Source organism: Macrobrachium nipponense, chromosome 13 (assembly GCF_015104395.2).
Source record: "Macrobrachium nipponense isolate FS-2020 chromosome 13, ASM1510439v2, whole genome shotgun sequence".
NCBI lineage: Eukaryota > Metazoa > Arthropoda > Malacostraca > Decapoda > Palaemonidae > Macrobrachium > Macrobrachium nipponense.
Window position 1 is genome coordinate 23,830,809 of NC_087206.1, and position 23,898 is coordinate 23,854,706.

The 23,898-nt window shown below is 37.6% G+C and overlaps 1 protein-coding gene across 1 annotated transcript in view; it reads left to right on the plus strand.

Moving 5' to 3' along the window:
- The window catches only part of LOC135225686 (uncharacterized), a 39,017-nt gene extending 15,469 nt beyond the window's left edge, over nt 1–23,548 (plus strand). The window contains exon 2 of the mRNA XM_064265034.1: nt 21,943–23,548. Coding sequence (XP_064121104.1) covers nt 21,943–23,224 — 1,282 coding nt within the window. The 3' untranslated portion in view covers nt 23,225–23,548. The remainder of the gene's footprint in view (nt 1–21,942) is intronic.
- The last annotated feature ends 350 nt before the right edge of the window (nt 23,549–23,898 follow it).

Consider the following 23,898-nt stretch of genomic DNA (forward strand, 5'->3'; position numbering starts at 1 on the left):
CCCGTTCACTACCTATCTACCGTGGATACACACACACACACACACACACACACACACACACACACACACACACACATATATATATATATATATATATATATATATATATATATATATATATATATATATATATATTCATCGAACTGTGTAAAGCACCAATCTTTCCCGTCTAGTTAAAGGTGCCAGTCAGCAAAGGTTAAGTATCGAGCAATTTACTACGGCCAAGGCCTATGACTACGGCCAACACCAGAAAAAGACCGCGAACGAAGTGTGTGTAAAGATCAGAGTTGAAAAGCAGTTAAAGGGCCCGGTAGACTCTCTAGGGAGCTCTGCGAGCGAAGTTCAAGCTGGTGTGAGGCTCATCCTAGTCGAAAACGAACGTTTGTTCAGTAGAGTAAAGACCCAATCAAATGAGGAAAGCGACAAAGATAGTCTCATTCACTGACGTAAAGAGTCAGTTGGTATATATACAAAGTAAAGAAGTATACAGTGCTTTTGTAAATTGACTGGGTATGAATGGCTTACTGCCTGAAGTATTAAGTGATCCTAGACCTATACGGCGTGGTGCTTTCTGAGTAGTGTTCGGGGACATCAAACGTGCTTAGGAATTTGTAGAGACAAAAACCCACTATACAATAGCAATTAGGAACAATGCCAATATACAGCAACAAAAGGAGCTTAGGAAAATAGGACAATAGTCATTCCTGAAGGAGAATGCGGAATTCTATCATCAACGGAAATACGATGTGCCGTAATTACGGAGACAATAACGAACAGTGTCGCAATAAACGTTATAAGTTCTGAACTTCCTTTTTAAACATTTTTAAAATCTAACGTCAGCGTAAGATGAAGGGAAGCAGCCTCTTATAATAAAAACTATTAACGTTCTTGTAATGCTAACATGTCCTTGGCAAGAGTAAATCAGAAAAGAATATTTTAATGTAATAATAACAGCTGTTGCGAGATGTTTATCTCAGCGCAACCTCGTTTACATTAACAACGATCAGCTCTATGAGTTATTTGCGTAGTCAGCTAAATATCAGCCTACATATTCTCATCTTCTGTTTAGAGCCTCTCTCTCTGTTTAGACTACGAGGATCGCCCTTATGTTTTCCTTTTAGCTAGGTTAAGCAAGTGTCGTTATACCTCACTTCTTCTAAAGAGATAGTTCGAATGCGTCAGGAAACAGAGAGGGAAGCAAAGAATTCCACGTACCTTGAGGTTGAGCTTCACTCTTCATCCTTTTCCACATTTTTGTCTTGAATTCCTCCCAACTGGTAGATAGGACCCTGCATTTCCCCGTTCTGTCGGCCACCTACGTGAAAGAATAGCAGTGTTATTAAGTGGGAATATTAAGACTGCTGCTGTTACACTTATTACAGCATAAGAGAAAGACTCAATGAAACACACACCAACGAGAAGCAAAATACGGTGCTTATGGCAAGTCTGTATATATATATATATATATATATATATATATATATATATATATGTATATATATTGTGCGTGTGCGCGCGCGTTTGTTTGCATCTGTCTAATAACCTACGTATATATGGTACATGTGTGTGTGTTTATCTGTTTATACATAGGTATATATATATATATACGTTATATATGATATATATAATATATATATATATATATATATATACATATTATATATATATGTGTGTGTGTGTGTTTTAGTCTATTTCGCCGTACCCGTCGTCCGTAGTTTAATTGCATAGTCAAGGAGGAACACATGCGCTGAAATTATGGAAATATTGGTTTACTGCTATCAGTTTCTCGGTTTGCGAAAACAGATGAAACATTTTCGTTCTTAGCTAAAACAGTCAACTTGAGGTAAGCGAGAAAGCCCGACATTTTACCGTGAAAAACTGTGCAAAATATACACAGTATTCCACATTTAAATGAGAAATACAAACATCTTGAAGTCTAAACTTCTACACAGAATAAGTAACTTAAACTTTTACACAAGATAAGTAACTTACTATTTGGATAGATTGATTAATAAGGGTTTAAATATCAAATGTATTGAACCATATTGGTTTGAAATTCCTTACGGAGGGGGATTGTATAGCGCTGGGGAGGGTTACTTTCACTTTCAAGAGACCCAACCAAATATGGGCGGACAAAGACTTACAAAGGTTTCAGTTTATTTTTCTCGGTTTCGTTGCTAGTTAACAGAGTTGTGGAAACTTCAAGGACTTTAGAGAGAGAGAGAGAGAGAGAGAGAGAGATTAATTTCCTTTTCATATTCGAATCAACTTCCGTCGGATGCAAAACGCTGCGTGAAAGAAGGTTAATTGTGACAATGTCACCAGATGTTCCGCACCGCAAGAGGTTAATTACTAGTTCTCGCATTGCTTGCCGTGGCGTGACTGAGTTGGTACCCACAAGAAAAAAGACGACGACAAGAACGTGCTCTGTCATTGTCGGGGAATGATCATTTGCGACTTGAGATTCGTTGGGGGTTCAGCATCCTAGGTCCAAATGCTGTTGTGTGGGATTTGTTCCGGCATCTGTTAGGCTTAGGTTTACTTGGCTTTTTGTAATTTTTGTAAAACAGTAAGTAATTGCTCAGTTTTGAGAAAAGTCACATGATTATTACTAAATCTGTGAGTGTGTGTGTCTTCGTGGTGTGGTTTCAGTGCATCTAAAAAAAAATAAAAATAAATAAATATGGGTGACCCATGTTCGATTCCGGACGAGGAGGGACAAAAGGACGTGGCCGTTTAGATCCAGTATGTCTGACGAGCTAAACAGTGAATTAGGTAGTACCCTATTGCCTGCTACTTGGCTTGTTATCTCGCGTCACCTACTCCTCTAAACGACCGAGTCTCTTTAAAGCAACATTAGAGCAAGGACAAAGCCTCGAGCTCTTACCCAAATGATGTCGACTGGATTGACAATAATTTAGAAAAAAATTATGGCTGGACAAGTTCCGAGATGTTAACCAGTAGACAACTATGACACGTCTTATCAACTAGCAGGTAACTTGAGAAGTTTTGTAAAACTCTAGCGCAGAGGCAAACTTTAGAAATCTTGTAAAACTCCGAGCGCAGAACAAGTCGGTTAATTACGATCTGCGTACGTAAAATAAAGTTCAATATACAACTCAAGTTCAGTATATAACTCAGTAGGGAATCCACTCGCATAGAAAAAGATTAGTATTATTTGGAAAAATCCGAAGTTGAAATCCTGTTGAATATTAATGTCAAAATTTCCGTTTCAACAGGAAGCCAGAGGACTTTCAGTCCGGTACGAGTGTAGGACTTGCACAGCCATAGTTTAAAGTTGGTGTGGAAAAATCTTTTCTTTGGCATATAATTGTCTAATGGGCATCGACCCCACATACAAGTGGGAAAAGATGTTGGCTGATTGGATAGCGTCACTGACTGTCCTGATTTCGTCCCCGTCCACTTGGACGGTGGTTCGATCCCATGGGGGGACGAAATTATTATCAATTAAAAAATTCCCCTTCGGTACATATATGAAAATATATCATTTGGGAGGTAAAGTGAATTTAGATATTAAAGGACATTTGTAGCTTGAATTGATATATATATATATATATATATATATATATATATATATATATGAGAGAGAGAGAGAGAGAGAGAGTGTGTACAGATGGTTGTTTATAAGAACCTTTATCAATAGTAATGACCTATTTAATAATCTTACGTCGGGTATGACCTCTTTGCTCTGAATACAGTCTTGTCGGGCGATAGTGACTTGTCCCTTGTACTCTTAATGTGTGTTTGAAAAGAACATCCGACAGTCATCCATCTATTCGGGATGCTAAATCACTTTGAACAGTACACTCCTATACAGTGTCACAGTTTACGTTTCCTCCCATCTTTTATAAAGCATTATGCCGCTAGACTATTTTTTTTTTTATATAGTATTGGTGGCAAGCCTTCAGTAGCGCATGCGTGTTGGTGCTCATGACTTCACGAACGTGGACGACTTATAAATACTGAATAAAAAAAGCACTTATTCTATTCCATAAATAGGTTCCATTTGGAGACTAAGGAATAACGGTTTCTTGTATGTATGTATGTATATGTATATGTATGTGTATAGTATATGTATGTGTGAACTTTTTTAGGTAAAGGGGAGCAAAAGTTTTGAAAAAAATGCGATAAACTTTCAAACGCACCAGAATACAAGGTGTTTTTATTAACCAGAATTATTTTTAACAGCAATTTAATACGTAGAGAATATTAATTTAATCACCTTTTGCTTGTACATATAAGAAAGGAAAGTTGAACAAGAAACTATGCCTGTGTTAAAATATAGATGATTCTTAAGCTTTTGAGACTAAAGAAAACTTAATTGATCAAATGAATGCCTGCTAAATCTGTATTACTCATTCTCACAGAGAGAGAGAGAGAGAGAGAGAGAGAGAGAGAGAGAGAGAGAGAGAGAGAGAGAGAGAGAGCTGGCCATTTGCACAGTTCACTTTGAAATGTGTAAGTTTCTCAGTTCATCACATTCCGTAACTTTCCAAACAAACGGATCTTTTTCATCTCCGTACGCGTTCCGGTAAGGTGCTCGGGCAACTGGCGATATGAGAAACGAAAAAAAAAAAAAAAAAAAAAACGTTATAAAAATATAATGGTCAATCATAGCCTGGACCCACAAAATCCCGGTCATAACCTGCGTTGATCAAAGGGTTTGTTTTTCAATTGTGTTTTTCTGTTCTTTAGACGAAAGTGTTTGATCATATTGGCAGCCATCGCTTTGAAGGTAGATTTCTGGCTCTAATTCGGAGCGTATGTTAAACGCTGATTAAAACGCATTTAATTATCTTTCTTTTGACGTCATCGAATTTAGACCAAAAAGCAGACATTTATTATTATTAGTCATTCTTATTCAAAATGATTTACAGTAATAAACGGAATTTAATGCAAAAAAATAGACTTTCAAAAGAAGTGTTTTATGTAATCTTTTTTGATTAATTAGACCTAAGAACATATTTTATTTTGATTTGATCACAGCTTCAGAAAATGTAGAAAAATTTAATTTTCAAAAGTTCTGATTAAATCTAATTAATCCATTTAGATTAATTAGACCCATGAACATAATTTATTGTCATTTAATCAGAACGTTAGAAAATTATTTAATTTTCTGAAGCTTATGATTAATCCAATCAGTCCTTTTAGAGTAATTAGAACAATGGACATAATTTATCGTGATTTAAATCAGAACCTTAGAAAATTAAAAAGTCGAATGAAACAAAAATATAGGACCTGTAAGTAAAACACTTAATCTGGAACACTTTGAAAAGAGGAATTTAATGCCATTTAATTTGACTTTAACGCTGGATATGGAATGCATTCCACGATATGGGATCTGTGCTCAAATAAATAAATAAAAAACGCCTAAGTTGAGTTTCTTGCTTTCACAAAGAGATTATTTTAGACGCAGAATTGTTTTAGTGCGTAGTACAGGCGCCGTAGTTCTCAGAAACAGGGTTAGTAAGGATGGTAGCTATTGTAGCGGAAACGTTTTCTGTCACTTTGTTGAAATGCCTCCGTCCTTAAAACATGATACGAGGTTCGTACTTTTATCACTTGAACGTCAAAACGTCAGATATACTTTCATTAAAAGCAGGCATCAATTTTCTTAGATTCTGATGACATGAGGAGAGAGAGAGAGAGGAAATTACTTAGGGAAAAGTTACAAGGATTAGGATGTTTCAAAGACAGACTTGTTAGTCCATCCGAGGAGACATCGTGTGTTCACTTATCTGTAGGAGCAGGTTTTACTGTGCATTCACAGTGTCCTAATGATTTTGTCTCTCGCTTTCTTTTGAACTCTTCCACACTGTTGCTGAGAGAGAGAGAGAGAGAGAGGAAAATACTTAGGGAGGGAGCGAGAGAGATGGGTGTAATTAGTATCAAATGACTGAACACTTATAAATAATTCAACTGAATAACAATAGTATCGATTCGGGCGTGATGCTTTTATTGCCAAGTCGTTTTTATTTTTTTATTTCTACGATCAACTACACAATCGTGTTTGCCCTGAGACTACACAAAACACAAGAACTAAAATTGGTTCCCTTCATGCAACTACTGCCTCTCTATCTTTCTTTGTTTCTTTGATTCGTTCCTCTTCGTCATCAAATCAATCTATCTATCTATCGATCTATCATCTATTTATCTATTTATCTATCTATATGTATGTATATATTTCTATCTATCATCTGCATTTATATGCATGTGTGTGTCAACAAAGCACAATTGTAATGAGACTATACAAGTCAAGGACAATAACACTGGGCTATAAATAATAATTACTCGGTTATCCTTTGCAGCGTGAATCACCTCGAGAATTCTTGGATATATATATATATATATATATATATATATATATATATCTATATGATATATATATATATATATATTTGTGTGTGTGTGCGTGCGCGCTCGTGTCTATAGAGGGAAAGAGAAGTCATGTGTCCATAATGTATATAATCTGTAATTGTTTAATGCGGCCATTAAATGAACTGTTATATGCAGTGACTCATAGGTATCATGCAGCTCCGTTACTGTGCCTTGTCAAGAAGAATTTTGAAATGCATTTTTCCCAGAAATGACGTTGAATGCATATGAAAAGTAGCTTTCCATAAATGGGTAAAGCCGATTATTTTAAGGGTTACACTTTGAAGTGTCAGAGAGAGAGAGAGAGAGAGAGAGAGAGAGAGAGAGAGAGAGAGAGAGAGAGAGAGAGAGAGCAGATGGTTATCAAGACTATTAAATTCCTATCAGGTGAAGGCATCTCTGCAACCACGTCGCACGGAAATAGACCGCTAAAATCGGCTCTGGCAATAAGCAGCACTCTACACATTCCTAGAGAGAGAGAGAGAGAGAGAGAGAGAGAGAGAGAGAGAGAGAGAATGTTGGCTGAAAGGGAAAAAACCATTGGAGAGAGAGAGAGAGAGAGAGTAAAAGTTGAAGACGAATGGAGAAACAAGTTCGGGGAGGGAGTAAAAGCTAAATATATTTTAGGAAAGGAGTATAAATGAGAGAGAGAGAGAGAGAGAGAGAGAGAGAGAGAGAGAGAGAGAGAGAGAGAGAGAGAGAGAGAGAGAGTCGTGGAGAAAAAGAAACAAAGCCTTGAGGAGAAGAGTATTAGGGGCAAGAGACGGGGCAAATTAAATTCTAATGGGTAATTTTCCTTTAATGAGAATTCCTTTTAACAGACCGATCTAATGGCGTTCCGACTAGCGTTTTGTTCTTCTTCCTGGTACCGAGATGGTATGGATTAGCGCGGAACTACTTTGCTCCTTTGTCACAGGGCTACTCCAGGAAGGATGAATTAACTTTCGGAAATTGATTACTCTCTCTCTCTTTCTCTAGTTGTGCGTATTGACGTTTAATCATCATTATCGTCGCCTAGGACTTCTGTGAAATTCCGCTACTAATGTAAATTCCGTGCTTTTACATTCTCAAATCCCATATCAAAGGAGGCTCCATTTCTCCGTCGAATCCAGGTAAAAAAAAAAAAAAAAAAAAAAAGTCAGGAAAAAAATATAAAAAATTCACGGGAAAAAAGTCACAGTAATTTATGGTGGCCAGTAATAAAGTCACAGGAAAAAGTAACCTAACCTACCTAAACCTAACCCAAACTATCCTGACTTAACCTAACCTAACCCAACCTGCCCTAGCCTAGCGTAGCCTAGCATAGGTTGTGCCTTTTTTTTTTACTTGTGACGTTATTACCGGTCACCTCTTCATCTTCCCATCTACATTGGCTTATGGAACTTGAGTAATTCCCCTTATTGGCATTCTTCATGAAGCTTTATTCTCAGATCAACTAAACCTTTAAAGGTACAGTTTCATTGTCATACCAACCATGTCTGTATAGATACAAGTCGTACTAGACGAATTTATAATCGTTATTTAGTTTAGCGATATAATAAAATTAAAGTACGGTCAAGTAACCTGAAGCTGCATGAAATTGCAACAAAATTATTTTAGTTTCAAAGTACAAGAGTTGGATATAACTATTGTTTCCAGGAATAATTACTCAAATATTTGTACTATTGTTGGAACTGAACGACTATCAGATTTTATGATTTAGTACTAAGCAATCAATAAAATAGAACAAACCAGTAGGAATCTCTCATAAATAAAATATCACAATGTTGAAGTCTAGTACTAGTAAACGTGAGCGTGCTAAAATGGAACAAACAACCAGTGGGAATACCTCACTTGATACAACAGTAGCACGTATTCCCGATTATATTTACAAACAAATTCAACGCAAAAAGAATAGTAGTTTTTTTATGCCAGCTACCTAATAGACCTATAAAAGTCCCTATGATTATGTCAACAAAGCTATTTCCTCCCTATCCTTATGGGTAAAAGTTTAGATAATTTTTTAGCGTTCATATTAGTCATCTAGTGGTCTTAATCAATAACATGGCCCTCAAGTATAAAGTAACCTTGACAATATGCAGTGACTTTGCAGTCTAATAATGATAAAACATTATCTCACTCACTTTTTATCAGGGTTTGGAAGCTACGTTTATTTGGCAGTTATCGCACAGTAGGGTCTTCGCCGTCCATGTTTTTTCTCTTAAAGAGAACAGTATCTTCGAGGCCTATCTGTCATCGATTTATCGATAAAATGAAATGGGATCGCAGCAGCCCTGGGGCAGCGTGTGACACGAGCAAATTTCCTGGCATATTTGCTCAAAAATTTGTAACACGTATCTATATCAGTGGCAAAATTTAAGTCACGCTTATTCGTGATAGCCTGACATAACCTCGAGGAAAACAGTAAAATTGATTCTGTAGCCTGTACAAATGTACATAGAAATATTGACCAAGTAGTGCATCTCAAAAATGTCACCGATATACCTTCGCCATGATTATGAGCCGTTGATGTATCCGGTCGAATGACATCCGTCTTGAACATATCACATTTCAAAGAGGAATCTGCAGAAGTGTATGAAAGTCGCCAAAACATATCACCTCTGAGAAGCCTTACCGGTCTCTCTCTCTCTCCCTTCGTCTTGTATCGTGTGCTGTTCGGAAGGATAAAAGTCTTTCATGACGATGGTATCTCGAGTAGCACATAGGCTTCGGTAACAACGATACTGTTCTACTACGTAAGCTTCGATCGGTATCAGTTGCACAATAACGCTCCGTAAACATAAGCCGTTTGTAGTATAACGGATTCAAATTAGACTTCTAATACATTCATCCTCCTCTCTCTCTCTCTTTTATTCAGCGTAATCAAGTGTATGTGAGGTATGAACTTGAAGGTTTAACGTAATTCAGAAGTAACATAAGGAACAAGAATTAATGTTACAAACAAGAAGTCTTAAATGGGGGAATTACGGTCAGATAGGTCTTAATGGGAACAGGCTTATTCGGACCTTGGCTGATTCGGGCCAGGCTGATTCGGCCCATATACTGGCTCATTCGGACCTTTATCCAGGCTTATTCGGACCTTCATATGATTGGCCGATTTTAATGCAGTTTTACCTCCTGAACAAGAATTTTAAGTAATATTTATTCGGACGACTGTAATTAACCCCCAGGGGCTCGTATTAACACGGCGAAATACATTTGACGCCCCAATTCCTGGTGGCTTTCGTATTCGCGGGGACGAACGATACGGAATGCTTATATAGAAATACCCATTGCTATAATATAAAATTATTAGTATGGGTCCGAATCAGCCTAGCAAATGGTCCAGATCAGCCAAGATTAAGGTCCGAATCAGCCACGGTCCGAATCAGCCAAGGTCAGAATAAGCCTGCATCCGTCTTAATTAGAGGTTCAAAATGAAGACAAGAATGTCCGCTAATGCTAACGGATCTCAACCCTATAGATATGACGAAAGTATGAAAATAACATTGACAAGAACGACAATTCACTATTGTATATGAATCACAGAAATTTCGGTTTGTTAGTAGTCATAAGAACACTGTAAAGCAAAAGACCTTACTGCGCAGGATTACAACCTTATCGGCCTAATTATAGTCTCGAAGCTATGCATGCTTGATGACTGTGTCCTGCCACGCCCTAGACTCAGGATTGAGGGACGGAACAATAATGTTTAACATGAGGCTCAAACGGCACAATCGAACACGAATCGTGCATGTATCTAAAACAACTGACACGTCTCTATCTCGTAATCTGTATCAGTATAGCAGAAAAAAAAAAGAGAACACCAACAACGACTGACTTGGGCGGGAGGAAAAGGTACGAGAGGATATTGACTGAATGGTCGAGCATTTATATATCAACCATGATTCATGTTCTGGTTACAGTGCTCTGATTCTGTTTGGGTGTTGGTCTTGCATGTGTGGGTTCTGCTTCTCTTTTTCATCTTAGTTTTACAATTCTAAAATCAAATCGTCAATAAAAATGCAAATTATTATTATTAATAATAATATATTAGAACACGACTACTGAATCACGCTTGTGGTTTCCGTGTTTAATTAAAAGCCCCGCCCTGTGGGTGCGTGTGTTTGTTTGTGTACATATAACGTTCCAAATTTACAGGCCGTTAGCAAAGGATAATGACCTTTATAAAATGTATTATGCGATGAATACAAACAAGAGTATATTCAGCACCACTTCGCTTCAGTTTACATGGGTCTACTTTTGCAAGGCTTCTAACGATTGGTTTTTGGGGAAAATAGGCTTAGAAAGATGGGATGGAACACTTTTTCGTAAAATACACCGAAATACGAGAGACCTCAGCTTTTATCAGCTCTAGTGTTGAAACACTTTGTTGAAGAAAGTGTAAGACAATACAAGAAAAACGTTGGTTGTTATAGTAGAACTGAGATGACATTAGGCTGGAAATTATGCCCATCCCCCCTAACACAGCTCTCTCTCTCTCTCTCTCTCTCTCTCTCTCTCTCTCTCTCTCTCTCTCTCAAGTATTTCGTCAAGGATTGACGAAGAACTGTTCTGAATAACCAGGAAAAGCATTTACAATATGCATGGTGCATTTCATGCAGTCTGAACACTCGTCATGAAGTCACTTGATCACACGTACGTTTCATGCTAGAACACTCCATTGCGCGTTGATAATCTGATAAGACTGATTGATTGGTTCTTGTAAACTGTGCATTGTTAAAAAACCACAAGGCAAAAGTTGAAGAAACGCTTCGAAGAAGACTGGGTAATGAATACAAAATTTTCTCACCGCTGTCACGTAGGCTCCTTTTTGTTCATTCTTACTTAATATCATTTTGTCTTAATGGACTTGACTGCTTTTACACAATACTGACTGCATCTGTTCATGTTTATTACAGCTCGCAGTAATTTTACGAGGATTTTAAGAGTTCAAAACACAACTTTCTAATCATATGAAAGAAATATTATGAGCGAATAACGCATCTCTTATGTCAAGCTTGTTGCAGAATTTGGGTGCGGCTTTGCTCAGATTCACGATAAAAAAAAAAGGTAAAAATGTAGGCTATTTTGTGAAAATAAAATGTAAGGCTATTTGGTGCGAAGTTTGGATACATAATACAATAGATTGCTAGAAGACGTGTTTATGAGAGTACCTTTGTAAATGACTTCAAAATTGACTGAATTATAGAGTTATGTCAGGGAATAAGATCTGAAAGCAACCGGATTTCCCGAATGCAGTAATCTCGTATCCACATTTAATGGGTCTATGGGAACATAAACGAAAGGAAAGTGTACAAGAATTTTGAATAAGATGAAAATATACTCTAGGGAATGGTTATGACATTTCGAGGTAATTTGGTGATTTTTACCTTGCATAAAGGTGATTTTTACGGCCAGTCACTTATGGCAGGAAGTGTGAGGTAGATGTTACACTGTTTGATTTTGCATTTGGTGATATTCAGTTATTCATACGTAACAAAAAAAAACAACAAAAACAAGTTTCTTATGTGAGTACAAGGAAACGCAATTTTTCTCACTAAAATTAGAAGATTAATGAGGGTAGACTTAGTGTCAATGTTTATTTTTTATTAGTATTCATATGTTGTATTTTACGTTACAAACTCACCTGTAGACCAAAGGCTAACATATTTTTTTCACCCCAAGATACCTTTATGCAACATTAGATTTTTTAAATTCTCTCTCTCTTGCTCTAATCTTATAGTCGTCAGATAATGCCACTAACCAATCAGAGATGCGCGCATTATCCAAAAGTGCCATTTATGCAACGTTAACACGAAAAATTGATTTTCTCATTATATTTCCAAAACAAAGCGACCAGCCACACCGTGGAAGTGCTATCATATCAGATGAGTCACCTCTCATCTCAAAAAATGATGTCCACCCCCTTCCTTCCCTCACACCCCCTCCCCTGTCTAGAGCACTTCACTTTCTTTGATAACCTGACTGACAACAAATGTTTATACGGCCTAAGCTACACCTCTCTCTCTCTCTCTCTCTCTCTCTCTCTCTCTCTCTCTCTCTCCTTCTCGTCTCTCTCTCTCTCTCGTTGACCTAGATTTTGAACCCAATTTTTATTTTTTCCGACGGGTCGTGCGTTGTTTTCTGGCGTGGTCTCAGTTTTCTGTCCTGAAATAAAATCAATGTTCCGTGTAGATAACCACCTCCCCTTTCTTTTCTTTCATGTATGGTGGCGTGTTTGATTTTATTCGTCGTAGGCCAGTTTTTTGCACAAAGAATTGACAACTGACAACTGTAGACTTTGGGGAAGCGCTCCTCCCCACCCCTCTCTCTCTCTCTCTCTCTCTCTCTCTCTCTCTCTCTCTCTCTCTCTCTCTCCTGTTAGGCCGAATGCAGTCTGGTCTGTCCGCTTTAAGTTTTCCAGAAACTTGGCCAGCGATGAAAAATTAATTTCAGCACGAAAGGTGGGGCAGATATTTTGTATCATGTCTAAAAATTGTCATTTTGCTAGGTTGTGAACTGAATAAAAAAATCACGTTGTCTGCGTCGAAGCAAAAATTGCCTCTCACCACCACTCTTATCAGCGAGAATATTGATTAAGGGCACCAAGAGCGACCCGGTGTTGCCAGCTCGCGTCGCCACCCTCCTGGGAAATGAAGTTGCAGAAGCGCAACGGCATGTACCTTTGGATAAAATCGACAGTTAGTCATGCGCTGTGCTTTAAATTTCAAGTATGCTCAAGATTATGAACTGATTTTCAAGGAGGTTAAATCTTAATGGCCAGAACCTAAAAGAAAATATTCTCTTTGCAAGTTTTATTTATTTATTTATTTTTCTTATGAGGGGGAGGAGCCTGGTCACTAGAACGGAGTTGGGGTTGGGGCCGCTACTTTCTTAGTGCAGGTAAATTGGTAAATGCATATGTAATTAGTCTTACGAAAGGACGAAAGTAAACCAGATTTACTGCAAATAAAGAACTGACCTTAGGGAAGTCAAATAGGATTATGTTATTAGCTCAAAAATGGATTCAGTGCTCCGGCTTCTTTAATTAATGTAGGCCTAGTATGTGTAAAGAAGAGCTTACAAGACCAGCTTTGATCCATCAATTACTGACATTTTTCGTTGTCTTTATTTTTAGTAAAATGTGCGTCTAATAATGTTACTTTCTTTCTCCATACAACCAGGGTGACCGCATTTTGAAAATTGAAATAAGGGACACCTAAATTGGAGAGGTAGTCGAACAATATAGATGCACAGCTTACGTGAAGTTACGCAAGCAGTGATGCAGCGCGAAGTCCTTCCCAGCTGGGTCCAGATTGTCCAGGACCTACTTCATTGACTTTTCTTATGTTTTAAAGTGCGTTCATAGTAGATTTTGATACAAACAGCTGTTCATTACAAGTGTCAAAGCATTACAATATTGCAATCAAGCATGTTTTGCAGCTTTAAGGGATATTATAACTAAAGTGACTTGCCATAATATATTGAATAAATTGCAGACAATGAAATACTTATGATGAAAACCTTTCCATAATCCCTTTAAAATGATTTTCCTCGTTGTTGTTAGTATGTTATTTTTCATTTGTCATATTTTGCACTGGATCCAACTGCTTTCGGGAGATGGTGTTTGGTTTGAGCATATGTGAACTCAGAGCAGGACTGTGTGAATATTGCACTTTACCTGTAGCTCTGACTTGATCAGTTCTACAGCGCACAGGTTCCTACACCCATACCACCCTATCGTTGGCCCATCAGAGAAAACACTCGCTCCACTTGAACGTTTGAAGGGGGAATGCTCTATACAAATGACACCAGGGTGAAAAGGTTCTAAGATCGTTGCATTTAGTGAAAATTGTTCCGCTCCCTAACGACTGTTGCCAATTTTGGGCGGCCGCCTTTACCACGTACTTTGCAAAATTTCACAAGTATATCATTTTTTTTTTCAAATATTGAAAATACAGGACACGGGACAAATGTCATAAATATGGGACAATCCCATCAAATACGGGACGTCTGATGACCCTGCATACAACCGTTAGTTTATGTTAACCAGAATTAGTTTTGTGAAAAAATGGCCACAGCATTACGTCGGCTAAGGGGTAGAAAACACCTGTGCATTAGACCGCACCACCTTTAGTCCATTTTAATTGCATTTACTTGTGAGTTTGTATCATACTTTGAACATTAATTTCGAAATTAATGAAGACATGCGCACGAAAATATGAATTGAAAGTAGTAAACCGGGCATTTAAAGTTTAATTTCATGCTTAAAGGAAACAGAAAATTTTTAAGCGGCATCACTTTGCATTTGCTCAATACTCTCACAAACACACACATAGTTTGTATATTATTAATCTATTCTCTTATATGTATAATATATATATACTATTATATATATATCTGATAATATGTAATGTTCGTGTGTGCATGCTTGTGTGTGTGTGTGTATGGTAACACTGCGTCCAGGGCTTTAAAATAGTTACGCTATGTGTAAGTTTTAGGTAAATAAAAGGATATCTGGGTGTACATTTGCAACTGAAAAGTGTTTTAATAAATTACTGTATGCTAATTACACCGTTAATATTTGAAATAGGATATTATTATCATTGTTGAATGTAAGTATCTAAAGCCCGGGACGCAGTGTTACCATACGCAAACACCACAGGCGGATGGACAGATGAAAAAAACCGAGTATAAGTAACCTCATCCCCACGATGGTAGTCCTAAGACCTAGACTCAGTTTGTTTTCTAATATGTACTTACCCAAGTAACATACTGAATTTAATCCACTTCGTATATGGTTATCACTTGAAACGTTATCTTTCAGATGCAGTTGCTAGTCTTCCCTAGATAGGCCAGAGCACGGCAGCCTACATACCTTAGACTTAGCCTGTTTTCTACAACTGAAAATTCTGTATGCGTTTATCGATTTGGAATTTGACCCTAGAATATATTACAGTCTATGTTTACGGTTGACCATATTGCAATTTCCTGTCTGTTGATTAAACTGGCATTGCTGTCAGTTGGGGGAAGGCGTTAGACAGTTTTTTATTCCCCACATTCTTGCCCCGTAAACGAAGATACCGATATTTGCGTGCAAGATACAAAGATACCTTAGTCACACTCCATAACTAAGTCATGGTTTTTATTTGTCAGCGTGTTTCAATTTCGCGGTTAATTAAGAGTTAATTGAGTTTCTATTTTTTTCTAAATTATTTTGTGCCTATGTCATTTTTAACGTTCATATTTACTGATACTGTCCGTTAGTGCAGAGTTTGTCCTCCAAATAGGCATATCTGAATGTTTATTCAAAAGGCATGCCGATCACCTCAAGCTAACCTCCCAATTCCCAGTTTTAAAGATAAGCCCCTCTCCCAACCCCCCTCCCCCCCCCCCCCCCCCACCCCCCCCCACGACTCCATCCCTCCACCTAACCCTCGGTCTTTTAAAGAATCTGCTGGAACTTTTCCCCGCCCTGCTTTCTCGAAGCCTCAAAGGTATCCTTTATCCAGCAATATCGTCAATTGTTTGTTCCGCACGTACCGCCGTATTATATAAATCTTTCTCCTTTTTGTTGATATTCCTCCGTCATTATTGCCCCGTGTCTTTCACGACTTCCTTCGTTTATTTAGTTGATCAGAGGCAAACTACAATGAGGAGAATAAAGCATAAAACAAACAAATCTTTTCTCACTCGGCTCCCAGCTGCACCACCCACGACCTGTCTGGTTCCTCGCCTCGCGGACTCGGTAGCTTTCAAATTTCTTTGCTTAGTGTCGAGTACGATTTTTATTGTTCACAATGCATCACAACAAATCTGTTTAGTATCCATTTTCAAAGAGAGTAATGGTGGTCTCCTTCTCCCTAGTTTGTTTGTTTGTATGGTGTTTTTACGTTGCATGGAACCAGTGGCTATTCAGCAACGGGACCAACGGCTTTACGTGATTTCCGAACCACGTCAAGAGTGAACTTCTATCACCAGAAATGCACATCTATCACTACTCAATGGAATGGCCGAGAATCGAACCCGCGACCACCGAGGTGAGAAGCAAACACCAAACCAACCACGCCACTGAGGCGCTCCTTCTCCCTAGTGACTGGACTAGGACATACATTTTTAAACAGCCTTTACTTTGCCGAATGGACGCACTAATTTTCTTGTTTGATGTGAAAATACAACTTGATTATTTTAGGGTAGCGTGGTTTGCAAATTTGATAACGGCTCGCTTCTAATTTTGGCGCGAAATTCGCGACAACACTGTCACAGTGCTCTCCGTGCTTAGAATATATATAAGACAAAGGGGATGGGTTTATGAACATTGTTGCAGAAAGGTGATGAGTTTCCGTGTTTTAATAAAATTATTATATTCAGTTGCAACAATGAAAGGGTAATGATATTCAAAGTTTGAAGTCTCTCTCTCTCTCTCTCTCTCTCTCTCTCTCTCTCTCTCTCTCTCTCTCTCTCTCTCTCTCAATAGAAGAAACAGTGAATGTAGAATCTCTTGCTTACTTTGTTCCACCTTCATTACATTCTTTCAGCATTTTAAGAAGATAAATAACCGTGGATCTCTCTCTCTCTCTCTCTCTCTCTCTCTCTCTCTCTCTCTCTCAACATAAAAAAAGTGAATCAAGAAATTCATGTTTTCTTTAGCTGACTTTACATTTCCTTCTCTTTCTCCCAAGAAGATAGCAGTGCATATACTCTCTCTCTCTCTCTCTCTCTCTCTCTCTCTCTCTCTCTCTCTCTCTCTCTCTCTAAGCGAACGACTAGGGAAGCCCTACGCGAAGAAGTTCAATTTCATTAGGCATACATGTGGGAGACTTAAAGGCTTGTACACAGCTCTTCCTGCATGTCTTCAAAAATATATCAGAAGCCGATAATATGATTTTAGAGAATATATTTCCTGGAAATCTATTTTATGCTCTTGTACACACCAATATATATGAATAATTATCACATCACCGTGATTCATATGAATTATTCGAGCTACAAATGTCCTTTAATATCTAATACGCTCTACCTGGGAATTGATATATTTTCATATATGTAAACCGAAGGGGAATTTTTTAGTTGATAATAATTTCGTCCTCTCGTGGGATCGAACCGCCGTCCAGCGGACAGGGACGAAATTAAGACGACAGTGACGTTATCGATTCTGGCCTTACAAATCACCGTCGAACTCGGTTATTCGTGATTAGAATCGATATCCAACCCCCTCTACCATGTTAAAAAATTCGAACGTTTGACGAACGTAGCCATATTATGAATAATTATCACATTACCGTGATTCATATAAATTATTCGAGCTACAAATGTACTTTAATATCTATTTCGCTCATGTATATATATATATATATATATATATATATATATATATATATAATATATATAATATATATATATATTTATTTATTTATTTATTTATTTAGAATCTACTTGTCTTTTTTTACCTGATAGGTATGGAACTGTAAGAACCACAGTAACATCCTAACTGCTGTAATTCGTCAAATTGGATATGCTTGCCACTACTAAGTCTCAAATCCAAATGGAAGAATATTTAGAAATTCTGACATCCATGGCAGGATTCGATCCCACATCCGGTGTATCAGAACATCAACCCATTTCCCTTAACAGAAGATGACTCTAGAGCACAGCCAATCACAAATATTATAAGCATTTGGCGAGTGATAGTATCCCAATATGCAATACTCCTACACTGCTACCCGATTAAGTGTCAGCACGTTTCCCATAGGAGAAGTTGCACCTGGTGGTGGGTTGTGAACCCCTATGGAGATGCAATGCCCCCACAAATGGTAGTTACGAGTCCCACTTTCATAAGGCCAACAGCAATAGCACATTTCCTGACAGTCTAATTGCTCAGAACTTGTAGTCTTAGTAGTTAAACTGAACAGAGCTGCTCGAGGAAATACCAAGGGTTTGTAACCTGAGGCAGATTAGCACCTATGATAGTATAGGGTTGTAGACACCTTGTATTGTATGGCAGTCAGGTGGGCGAGTGCATAAGGTTTTTAATTCTATACCCTTCACTGCTTTACTGATACTGCATAAAACTGTTGGAATTCACACACACACATACAGAGTACATATATTATAGATACACATCTATATCTGGTATTGTTAGTCTTAGGCTCTTATGTTGTCTTTTAACCTGAGCAAATAACCTTTATCCTGTGGAAACTCATTTTTCTTGGGTGTTATGTCCTTCTCTTACCCGACCTTTGCAGTACTTTCTAGATTTTCTTCCTCTTAATATACTTAACTCGCTCTCTCAGTCCTCTTCACAACACATGATATTGCACAAAGTCTTAATCTGAAGAGCTTTTTCACATAGATTTGATATCTGTTCTCCACTTCTAGAGATGAATTGTCAAAAAATTCGTTCATAATACCACTTCCCAGAGTTGTGCACAAACCTTGCTTTTGCTTGCTTCAAGCATTCTGAAGCCCGCTGCTCCATTCACCCTACCATCAGTATTTGAGTCCCAGATATTTGTATGAATTAACATAGTCCTTTTTTTTTCTTTTTTCCACCGTCCCTATTTATTACATCAACTTCCGGGTTTCCGCTTACTACCCTTATAACATTACTCCCGTTCACATTTACTCAACTTTTCTCTCTGGCAATTGCTTTCAAACTTTCACTGGCTTCTTCTTTTCTGTGTTACCCTCAGTCAGCACTTTAATGTCTCTAACTGTACTATAGTGTCCGTAAAACATCAGTCTTTCAACACCCAGTTTACTGTTCATTTTCTGGTTCCACACCTATGTTTAATATTTTCTTTTTTGCTTATTTGCATCATTCATCTCTAAAGAAATCAATTAACCATGTACACAAAACACATCTATGTCACAGATCCACTTATATAGCAAAGTGAATCACTATCCCGTCTACATATTCCAGTACACACTTTGGGTCTGTGATAAAAACTCAGTTGTTACCAGCAGCTTATCTTCTATCCATACATTTTTATCGCCTTCCGTATCTGTACGCTTACTAACAACCAAGAAACAGTGATTTTATTCCTTTCCATACCAACCACGCTGGCCTCATTTTTGTATCACTAGGTACCAAAACATTCAGGTTTCTTTCATAAAGAAATCACCTCTCATAAACTTCTTATCCTCAGCATCACAAACAAGGATATTCAAAACCCCAAGTCTCAGCATTTTTTTTTTCATTTTTAGAATATGGCAACAGGATATTTGCATGGAATTTTCTATGTGTGTGCGTGTTTGTGGGTTTGCGTTATTCTTTTGTCAGAATTGTAAGTCAGTATTGTGCTTTAATGAAAGAACAATAATTGATGACTGTTAGTTATATACAAGGAATATAATTCCTGCCAATACTACTACTACTACTAATAATAATGATAATAAAAATAATGATCGAGTTTGCTAGAATCTTATAGGTATAACATCAACATCAATCATAATTAAGACAGCAAAAATATTTGTACCAAATCAACAAATACTGGATAAATAGTATATACTATTACCACTAGTAATGCTCCTGCTAATAATTTCTATGGCCTAGACTTGGTACACCATTTCCTTTTAATCCTTCAGGCCAGACCTATGAGAGCAGTTAATCAGCTCAGTGGTTTGGTACAACTATTTTGATATAATAATAATCCTGCTAATAATGATACCTGAAAGTGTGATTGTTCCTCTTTTAGGATTTTTTCCTCTTGAAAAGAAAATAAATGTTTCTCAGTTCTGCAAAATGCCAGTAGTTACCACCAGCCATAAATCTTGGTGGTCACCAAATGTTCAAGTAATTTGGCGTCACAAGAACGAAGGTTATCGTGGGCGCAACATTATGAGAAGAAGAGGAGAGGATAAAAGAGGGTGAAAAGTGAAGAAAGAAATGAAAGAAAAAATGCACATTAAACTTGATAAAGCGAAAGAGGAAAATAATGAAAGGATAATAGCGTAAAGCCTGCAAGAAAGGAGACACGTGTGAACTTCCATACTAAAAAAACAACAAAATAAAAAAAAAGATGAAATGGATGCCTGGGGATATATAGAAGCCCCTAAGCAAGGTCGTTAGTACTGACTTTGCTTCCTTGGTGTTACTTTAGAAAGTTTAGTAAACAAAGACGCTTTTCAACCTTTTATCTTATCTTGTAGTTTTTAATAACTGGGAAAATTCGATAACGTAAAATCATTTGAGTTGGTACCGAAGAATTTTGGTAGGGGATTAAGGCCGTCAGTGCACCTCACGTGGTGCACTGCATACACTACTAAGGTGCACCTGTGTACCCTTGTTCTTGATATCTGTATCTTGCTGTTTAACCATTCCATCTCCCTCATTTCATTATCGTAAACTCTGAATGGCCAAAAGTGCCCAGTGGTTGGAAATAAAGCATAAATTTCATTATTAATTCATTCATTCACATTAGATGGCATTATATCTAAGCACACGTGATCTGGAAAAGATTGCATAACTAGAAAAAGGTAACTCAGTGTGTAAGGTTTGTTGACATTACCCATATTAAGGTTCCATTTATCTATATGTGATACCCATGGGAAATGGAGTAACAAATATTTAGTAAAGAAACACGAATTTAGATAATTAATTCTGATTCAAAAAGAGAATTATTTATAGCAACATCAAGACTAAATGTGTTAGTACGCTTTATGATTATTTGTCGGTTTTATGGAATCTGTCTTTTTCTAAGTAGTGACTTTTTTTTTTTTTTTTTTTCAAAAATTCCTTCCTTTCTTCAGAATATTAACAGGTTTTCTTTAAGACAGTATTTTTTAGTCCATTGATTTGTATTTGTTAGAGTGGTGCGTGTCTTTTATATTTTTTCCTTTTAGAGTGATATGTCATTTTCAGAATAATTTTTTGTTTTCCTTTAGAGTAATATGCCATTTTCAGATTAGGATTAATACAGGCAGTCCCCGGTTTACGACAGTTTCGGCTTACAAGGTTATGACGCTTTTCAATTATATTCATCAGAAAGATTTCCAGGTTTACTAAGCATGTTCCAGGGTTATGACGCCTATGTTGCCGATCCGGCGAAAGAAATATGACTTCAAAAAGGCAAAATAAACAATATTTGAAGGTTTTCTGACGAGAAACACAAATAAAAATGCATTTTACATAGTTTTCAATACAACCAAAGCATTAAAAGTAAGGTTTTCATAGGATTTTGGACGATTTTCGATGATGTTCCGGCTTAAGACGATTTTCGGTTTACGGCACGTCTCAAAAACGGAACCCCCATCATAATCTGGGGACTGCCTATACTTGTTTTCTTGTAGAGTGATATGCCATTTTCAGAGTAATTTTTTCTTTTCTTTTAGAGTGGTATACTTTCAGGGGAATTTTGGTTTTCTTTCAAAGTGCTACACCATTTTCAGAGTAATACTTGTTTCCATTTAGTCTTATGCCATTTCCAGATCAGATATTTACTTTCTTTAAGAATTGGTCATGCCTGATAGTACTGATTGTCTTTTCTTTAGATTGATATGTGTTAGTCTTTCAATTTAAAACCTCCATTTATCTTCTGGTAATGCCTGCATTATCCATTTCAGAACAGACGATGAAACTCCAGTCCAGGAGAAAGAAGATGAAGGACCCAAATCTCTTCGCATTCACAGCTTCAGCCATAGAGACGCATTCGGCTGGGGCTTCCCAAAGGTCGAAGACTATGATGGCAGAAAGAAGAACGTGATTGACCTGAATTGGCTCAATGATTATAACGATGAGATCGACAAGTTGCAAGTTGTAATCAAGAAGGAGAGATCGCTGTCCTTTAACAGTCAGTGCGAGAACTTGCTGGAGCACAGACCTTCTTCCAGAAATGCGGGAAGCGAACTGGAAGAATCTCTTGACTCGACGCATTCCTTTGAAATTGAACTTCCAAATGCACTTGAGCGACAAGGGCAGCAGAAGGGGTTGGTGAAATCTGACAGTTTACTCTTGCAAGTAAACAATAACAACAACAATGAAGAGTTATTGTCTTCCACACCCTCGGCTGATGCCTTCTGTAGCATTCGAAGCTGCCCTTCCAGGGACAGTGGGATATCTGCTACAGATGATATATCAGACACCCTGCCAGAAATCCATATAGACCGCTCCATACTGGCAGAACTAGAAGGAATAAGTGAAGATGAACAACTTGAATCAACAGATACCATTGGGGCGCTTTCAGTTAAGGGTAAGGTGTCAGATGAACAAAGCAGTGAATCGGGCGATCTTACTGAAGGGTTAATAGGGAACGTGCAGCGGAAATGTCCTGTATGGTATAAGAAATTTAGCATTGGTCACAATGATCTCATTTTGAATTTTGATTCACTGAACTGGGGGTTGGAACATGAATGTGAAGACGAGACAGGTAGTATGGCACTTGTGAAAGATGAACAATATGACAGCCTAATATCTAGAAGTGACAAAGAAAGTAATGCAGATGACAGTGTAGATGAAGTGGAGTGTGTGGATGAGAGGCGAAGGCAAAGAATCAAGGACCTGTGGAGCATTTGTGACAGACTGGAAGCGTCCTCCCTCCGTGGTGGGAGATCCCTCAAGGGACTTTCAGAAATCATGGAATTGGTAGCTTCCTTCAGTAAGATAGACAGCCGCCTGGAAATCCTCAAGTGTGACCTACAAAGCCTGTCACGCCAGGCCACAGACAATCGCCATGAATTCAACAGCCTGCAGAAGAGAGCATCAAATCTGCTGGCCTCAACAGAGTCTTCCAGACATCATATGGCACAACTGTTTTGCCTGGAAAGGCTGGAGGAGCGCTTACAAGAGGAATGGTGGGGTGCTCACTACCCGGATCTGGTTAAACTGAACGAAAGCTATATAGTGTGATGTGATATATGCCAAAGTAGCTTAAGTTGATGAAATTATTCCTATTTCTTTTTTCTACTGAAGTCCTGGGGGATAGCAAATCACAGACAGTATTCTTTTAATGCTATCTCCAGTTATGATTTATACTTTATTTCAGAAAGGTGCTTTCATTTATTAAAGAGCTTATGATGAATAGCTTGTAGAGGACATAATTACCAATATTGTGCTGGTGCTAAATCTATATGTATTTTTGCTTATGAAAAATACAGTTCATTCATATTTCTCTTTGATTGAAATGTTGTACATAGAGATTGTCCATTTTAAATTATATGGTATTTTGGAATATTCTTTTTTATATACCCTAGATCCTGAATCGATGGCAGTACAGTGGAAATTTTTGTCTACAGAATATGTATTCTAAATAAACTTGAAAGGTAATGAATTACGAGTCAAGGCTTCATAGAACATTATCATGAGGTGAGGCAGACTTCTCTCAATTGCTGGTCCTTCCAATGACATTTTTAAAGCTGAGAAACTATATCTTCCATCAGTCTAATTTAGGTTCTACATGACAACATCTTTACCATACTTTCCAGATTAAATTTTTCATAGAAGAATAGAATGAATACATCTCAACAATGTCCAAAAATTATTTTGGTGCAGGTTCTATCTTATTTTGAAAGATGCATCTAATT